The sequence below is a fragment of the Chanodichthys erythropterus genome, chromosome 14 (assembly GCF_024489055.1).
Source record: "Chanodichthys erythropterus isolate Z2021 chromosome 14, ASM2448905v1, whole genome shotgun sequence".
In the NCBI taxonomy this organism is placed as follows: domain Eukaryota; kingdom Metazoa; phylum Chordata; class Actinopteri; order Cypriniformes; family Xenocyprididae; genus Chanodichthys; species Chanodichthys erythropterus.
The window spans coordinates 37,639,857-37,647,282 of NC_090234.1; the positions used below are offsets into that span (position 1 = coordinate 37,639,857).

General features: G+C 37.4%; 1 protein-coding gene across 1 annotated transcript; it reads left to right on the forward strand.

Annotated features, from left to right (window-relative positions):
• Nucleotides 1–563: 563 nt before the first annotated feature.
• hce2l1 (high choriolytic enzyme 2-like 1) lies at nucleotides 564–5,130 on the forward strand. Its single transcript, XM_067408770.1, has 9 exons — nucleotides 564–623; nucleotides 694–745; nucleotides 819–882; nucleotides 968–1,104; nucleotides 1,220–1,337; nucleotides 1,898–2,076; nucleotides 2,180–2,261; nucleotides 3,200–3,324; nucleotides 4,992–5,130. Exons 1-9 carry the CDS (start codon nucleotides 564–566, stop codon nucleotides 5,003–5,005), a joined length of 831 nt encoding a protein of 276 aa, XP_067264871.1. The 3' UTR covers nucleotides 5,006–5,130.
• The last annotated feature ends 2,296 nt before the right edge of the window (nucleotides 5,131–7,426 follow it).

A 7,426-nucleotide genomic window follows, 5' to 3' on the forward strand; every position in this document is an offset into this window, starting at 1 on the left:
AGTTAAATAAATGTTAGAAGTAGTGTTCAGAATCAGATGATCTCAGAGCTAAATAACACATATGGAGGCATCAACACCACGAATTACACAAGCTGAGATTAAAACGATCTGTTATTCGCAGTAATGCAAAAATGAAAAGTTTAAGAAAAGGGTGAGGGTTGTTTATTTGCACCACTAGTTGGTATATTGTAAATACAGCTCGAATGATTATAAGGATGAGTTTGAACACCGTGCACATGTTCTGCTTGGTCAGGGCGAATAACACAAGAATCAGCAAGACTTCAGATCACCATTGTAGTGATCAGTGTTAAAAATGCTGAAGTGTCAAGTCAGAACTAACTGACAGCAACATGAAAGCTTTCCAAACCTTTTATTATAGGGAAAACACACCAATATCAAATAATAACACGCTACGTCACGCTAACCCTCCATTTGCAACCTGAAGTAAAGATGGGTGGTACTCTGAGTATAAATATTCTTGCTCCGAGGCCCTTAACTTTAGTTTACATGCAAAACCTGATTACATCCAAAACACCAGGACGCACTCAAAAGTGACCACCAAGATGCTCTGTGTGGGTATTTTTGTGGGATTGGTGTTAGAGACCTGGTCTTTTCCTGTGCAGGTAAGAATACTACTGCAGTTATGTTGATATTATTCATATTCTGTGAATAAATGTACTTCTTTTGTATCAGAACTCCTCTTTGGTCCATCAGACAAGGCTGAGGATGAAGAGAGAATACCAAGGTAAACTGGTCCCTTCATAGAGAACAGTCGGTTGCTACAATGACTTGACTAATCTTCCTAATCTTCTCAACAGAGCAATATGTGGACCCAGAGGAGATGAATGCCATGGACAGGATCCTCAGAGTAAATCAACGTATGTGCATGACAGCTATATAAAACATATACATGGAATGTTATTGAGCATGAAACATATGGTTATCTTCGTCCACCACCAGTGTCCAGAGGTTTTCCATTACGGGAGGGTGACATAGTGACTTCAGGATCCCACAGTGCCATTACATGTTTAGGAGATTCTTGCCGCTGGCCCAAATCTGTTGATGGTTTTGTGTATGTGCCTTACATCATGTCACCATTATATGGTGAGTAGGATTTTTATATTAAACTCCATGAGAGGTCTTGACAAATATTATTATTCAAAGTTAAATTAAAGTCTTTGATATGAAACGATAAATTATATGATTTGTGTCTCAACAGATGATATGGACAGAATCACCATAGAAACAGGAATGTTGGATATTTCCTCCGCAACATGTGTGAAGTTTGTGCCTCGCACTCATCAAGCAAACTTCCTCAATATCCAGTCTAGATCTGGGTGAGTCCATTGCAGTCATACACAGTCATATTTTATTTACACTGGGCCTCATTCATGAAACGAGCACAACGAATTTTTGTGTAAATCGTACGTAAAGCAGTTCTGACGTGCATTTTCGGATTCATGAAAAAGTTTGTATTTTTTGCGCTCTCGAGCGCCACCAGCTGTCCGTTTTCAGAAGAGCACCAGGTATTTTTTTTTTCAGCTGGCTAAAAACGCTTTGGTGGACACGCATCAATTTATAATATTTATTGTTAGGCATATGGCCAGAAGTAATTTGCGTAGTATGCTGATTGTGAATGAGCGTGCACGCGTGCCTAATTTTCATACATACACAGGCAACTATCAAATCTGATGTTTATGAATCGTTGTGAATCCGCAGGAAGGTTTTCGGGAAGGTCCGTTTTGCGTGCAAAGTAGCCTACTTGACATGATTTTATTACATGAATGAAGCCCATTCTGTTTAACTCTTACATTTTTTAAAAACCCAACCTTTTCAACAGTATTCGTGTATTTTTTTTTTTTACTGTTATTATTGTCATCCACTGTCGTCCCCATAGCTGCTGGTCATATCTGGGAATGATAGGAGGCAGTCAGACTGTGTCTTTGCAGTCTCCGGGCTGTATGTGGTCAGGAGTGGCGTCCCATGAGATAATGCACGCTCTGGGATTTGTACACGAGCAGTCCCGCTCTGATCGTGACCACTATGTTTCCATTCTGTGGGAAAACATCATGGAGAGTAAGTTTTTGAAACCAGCAGTGTAATTATTGAAGCCAGCAGTGTAATTATTGAAGCCGATGTGTTCAGTCTGACAGTGATGTATACGGTTCCTTTCATATAGACCAAAGACACAACTTTAGGAAGTACGAGACAAACAACCTCAAAACAGCATATGACTACAGTTCTGTCATGCACTATGGGAGGTGAGTATTGGAAATCTACTGTACAGTATGCATGCTTAAAGGGTTAGTTCACCCAAAAATGAAAATTCTGTCATTTATTACTTACCTTCAAGCCATTCCACACCCGTAATCTTCGGAACACAAATTAAGATATTTTAGTTGAAATCCGATGGCTCAGTGAGGCCTCCATAGGGAGCAATGACACTTCCTCTCTCAAGATCAATAAAGGTACTAAAAACATATTTAAATCAGTTCATGTGAGTACAGTGGTTCAATATTAATATTATAAAGCGATGAGAATATTTTTGGAGCGCCAAAAAACAAAACAAAATAACGACTTATTTAGTGATGGCCGATTTCAAAACACTGCTTCAGGAAGATTCGGAGCATAAATGAATCAGTGTGTCGAATCATGATTCGGATCGCGTGTCAAACCGCCAACGGCTGAAATCACGTGACTTTGGTGCTCCGAACAGCTGATTCGATACACTGATTCATTTGTGCTCCGAATCTTCCTGAAGCATTGTTTTGAAATCGGCCATCACTAAATAAGTCGTTATTGTTTGTTTTTTTGGCGCTCCAAAAATATTCTCGTCGCTTTATAATATTAATACTGAACCACTGAACTCACATAAACCGATTTAAATATGTTTTTAGTACCTTTATGGATTCTGAGGCCCTATGGAGGCTTCACGGAGCCATCAGATTTCAACTAAAATATCTTAATTTGTGTTCCGAAGATTAACTTACGGGTGTGGAACGGCATGAGGGTAAGAAAATAAATGACATTATTTACATTTTTGGGTGAACTGACCCTTTAAAACTAAACTATTAGTGCATAATCTGAATGCATTAAAATGTAGTCCGTATGTGTGTAAAAAGTCCCAAAGAATTTTGGATCTTTTAAATGGAGCAATGTAAAAACAGTAACAGTAGCATGAATATTGATGCACACACAGATATGCCTTCTCAGAGGATGGGGGACCCACCATCATCCCTAAACCAGACCCTTATATTCCCATTGGCCAGCGAGACGGACCAAGTCTTCTGGACATTCACAAAATAAACACATTGTATAACTGTGGTAGGTATTCCAGTAATTTTACTTTTAGTAAAGTTTAACACTTTACAATTACTAACATTAAAGGGTTAGTTCACCCAAAAGTGAAAATTCTGTCATTAATTACTCACCCTCATGTCGTTCATATTCAGAACACAAATTGAGATATTTTTGATGAAATCTGAGCGGTATATGACTCCTCCATTATTAGAAATTTAAACAACACTTTCAAGGTCCAGAAAGGTACTAAAGTCATCGTTAAAACAGTCGATGTGACTACAGTGGTTCAACCTTAATGTTATGAAGAGACAAGAATATTTTTTGTGCGCAAAACCAAAAATAAAGACTTCATTCAACAATCTCTTCTCTTCCCTGTCATTATCCTTACACAGTTGCTGCAGTAAGAACAGTGAAGGCTTCTGTGTTTACGCCTGAATGCCGGCTCAGTATTGGCCAAATCTGATCACGTGATCAGCACGACGTATTCGTGTGATGCTAATGCAGGAACTGGCCAAAAATGAGTTGGCGTTCTGATGTAGAACAAGGAACATGGTACTTTCTGGACCATGAAAATGTTTGTTAAAGGGATACTCCACCGTTTTTTCATATTAAACTATGTTATTCCCTTAACTAAGATGAGTTGATACATACCTCTCTCGTCTCAGTGCGTGCACTAAATCGCTCTTGTCTTGCGGCGAAACATTGTTAGCACTTAGCTTAGCCCAGTTCATTCAATAGAGGCCAAGCAGAGAAGCTACCAAACACCTCCACGTTTTCCCTATTTAAATACAGTTACTCGAGTAGTGTAACTCGACCTAGGACGGTGACACAAAACAAAACGTTGTGCTTTTCTAAGCATGTAAAATGGATACTTGTGAAAAGTCCTCTCACCGGCCCCTGCTCCCTCTCCTCCTCCCTCTCATTTCCGTCAATAGAACCAACGTGACTTTTACAGGAGAGGGAGCGGGGGCCGGTGAGAGGACTTTTCACGAGTGAAGATATTACTGCGCCAAGTCAAAGTGCTCCCGAGTCCCGAGCACTTGCTATGGTATTCCGCCATACAATATAGTTATCCATTTTACACGCTTAGAAAAGCGCAACGTTTTGTTTTGTGTCACCGTCCTAGGTCGAGTTACACTACTCGAGTAACTGTATTTAAATAGGGAAAACGTGGAGGTGTTTGGTAGCTTCTCTGCTTGGCCCCTATTGAATGAACTGGGCTAAGCTAAGTGCTAACAAAGTTGTGCCGCAAGACAGAGACGAGAGAGGTATGTATCAACTCGTCTTAGTTAAGGGAATAACATAGTTTAATATGACAAAACGGTGGAGTATCCCTTTAAATTGCTGTCTCTGGATGAGTCATATACCTCTCAGATCATCAAAAATATCTTAATTTGTGTTCTGAAGATGAACGAAGGTCTAACGGGTGTGAAACGACATGAGGGTAAGTAATTAATGACAGAATTTTCATATTTGGGTGAAATAACCCTTTAACTTTTGATTTTATGTATTAGTAAATTTTGAAATTAACAAGATTAATAAATACTTTAGAAGTACTTTTCATTGTTAGTTCATGTTAACAATCATTAATTAACTAATGTTAACAAACAGAACCTTATTGTAGAGCGTTTACCAGTTTACTAAACTATGCTTTCTGTCTGACTTGCATTTTTCTTTCTTGTGTCCACTAGGTGGCCTTGTGTGAAACATAATTTATAAAAGAGTTATATGGAATGGACCCACCATAATTCACTGGACAACATTTATTCACCTTCCCTTTTCATTTTATCATGCGTTGAGATTTTCAAATTTTACATATTACATTTGAAAATGTATGTTTTAAGCTAAGACATAAGATATATTTTGAAACAATTTAGTTATAACAGATCATATTACATCCTGTAAACTATTTAGCACAATACAGGAAATGCATTTTGGGCCAATGACATATAAAAGTATCCATGATAAAGAACAGGAAAAACCTTTTAAAAAGTTTAAACCACGTGTTGTGTGTTTAGAAATGCACTTTTTTCATGTTGGTTATGGTTTACCATTTTTGACAAAAGTTTCAATTGAATGATTCTTAAAATGGCATGTGGTATAACCAAAAAACTCCATAAAACACCTTAAATACATACTGTATGTGTGTACACATTAATCATTATTTTAAAGTTTTTTTTCTCGCAAACATCATGAATTGTTAATTTATAAATATCATTAAAGCTGCAGTCCATACCTTTCTTTTTGGTTAAAAATGATCCAAAATCAATTTTTGACCAAGTACATAACCAGCCAGAGTTCAAAACTATCTCCTTACCTTAGCCCGATTCACAACGGTAAGCTTGTAGCTAATGTTGTTTTCTTATTTGAGTACTGGTAGGTTTCCACAGGAAATTCGAGCATGCCGGCATTCAACTTTGCATCATTATGTCACGTCTGAATGCTGATGTTGTTAACATTAACAATTTGAGAACAAAGTATAACAATAATAATAATTTTCGTGGTTTGACGTGATCCGTACGGAAGAGGATTAGGGCCAAGCAATAATAAAGTCGTTAAATTACGAGATTAAAGTTGTTCAATTTTGAGAAAAAACTCGTTAAATTTCGAGAAAAAAGTCGAGATAAAATGTTGAGAATAAAGTCATTAAATTATGAGAAAAAAGTCATTAAATTACAAGAACAAATTCGTTACGAATTTTCTCGTAATCTAACAACTTTTTTCTCGTAATTTAACGACTTTATTCTCAACATTTTATCTCGACTTTTCTCGAAATTTAACGAGTTTTTCTCGTAATTTAATGAATTTATTCTCAACATTTTATCTCGACTTTTTTCTCGAAATTGAACAACTTTAATCTCGAGATGGTTTTATTTTTTTTTATTATTGCTTAGCCCTAATCCTCTTCCGTAGATCCGAGCTAAGTTAGAATTAATCACAATTGGCAGGGCGATTTATTGTAAAGCTTTTTTTCTCAGTTGGTCAGAATAAAAGTGGCAGATTTGTTACTTTTTCAGATTACATTTTCTGGTGAAAATTCTTATTTTGGTCATACTTCCAATCTGTGATTTGGGAGTACAGTATCCACACCGGTGCGATGACTGACAGCCACACATTCTCATCAAATCATTAGATTCATCCGCACTGAGGAGCCGTGCTGATGCACAACCCATGTAAAGATGATAATTCTGTAAATAACTGCAATTGCAGTTTTCAAACAGAGATGGCGACAAAGAGGCAAAACTTATGGACTGCAGCTTTAAGTTTTGGGGAAGTACATACAACCTGATCTTTTCAACCAGAACTAATCTTAAAATCTTAATCTAAATCATAAAATTCCACCCTGAATTTTATTTCAGAAATTAAAAACTTTCTCATCATACATGTATATTCAAGTCATTGTAGCTTATTTATTTTTAAATAAACTAATAGATCCATACAAAATGAGCGTCATGCTATTATTGTTTTTGGGGGAACATGATAACAATAAAACATTACAAACCATGACTTTTTTCTTGAGTCATAGCTGTGTGTCATTATCTCATAGAAAAGAGAATTCAAAGCTCATCATAAATGCAAACACACATCTGTAACTACCTTGATCCAGTGGTCAGATGATATTCACACAAGATCCACTAAGTGCATCTCTGCTTCTAGTGTGCACTCTTGCGTTGGAAACCCATCCTACTGGACAGTCTTGACCTTCCCCTCCGCCGCCGCTTTCTGCGAATTCTTGCAGTCACCCTTTGCTTTTCACTGTCCAGGGTGAGTAAACTTCTCAGGAAGTTGAAGGAGAGGTAGAGAGAAAGATACGTGAGGAAAACATAACAGGACCAGAGAATCAACATGTCATCCAACAAGAAAGAAAGGGGGGAAAAGAAGCAGCCAGATGAGCTGTAGCACCAGAAATATAATGTAGTGGACAGAATATCACAATGACACCATTTTAAAATCTAGTGTCTTCAGATAGACAAAGCAGAGAGTGTCGAAATTTCACTCCGTTCTGTGTTCAAACCCCTTGACAAAAAGACCTTCTGTATAAGTATTAAGAACTTGAAACGTGCAGCAACTCTGCATGTTATTTAAATCAAGTCCAACCTGCCTCTGTGCTAATCAGCTTACACTA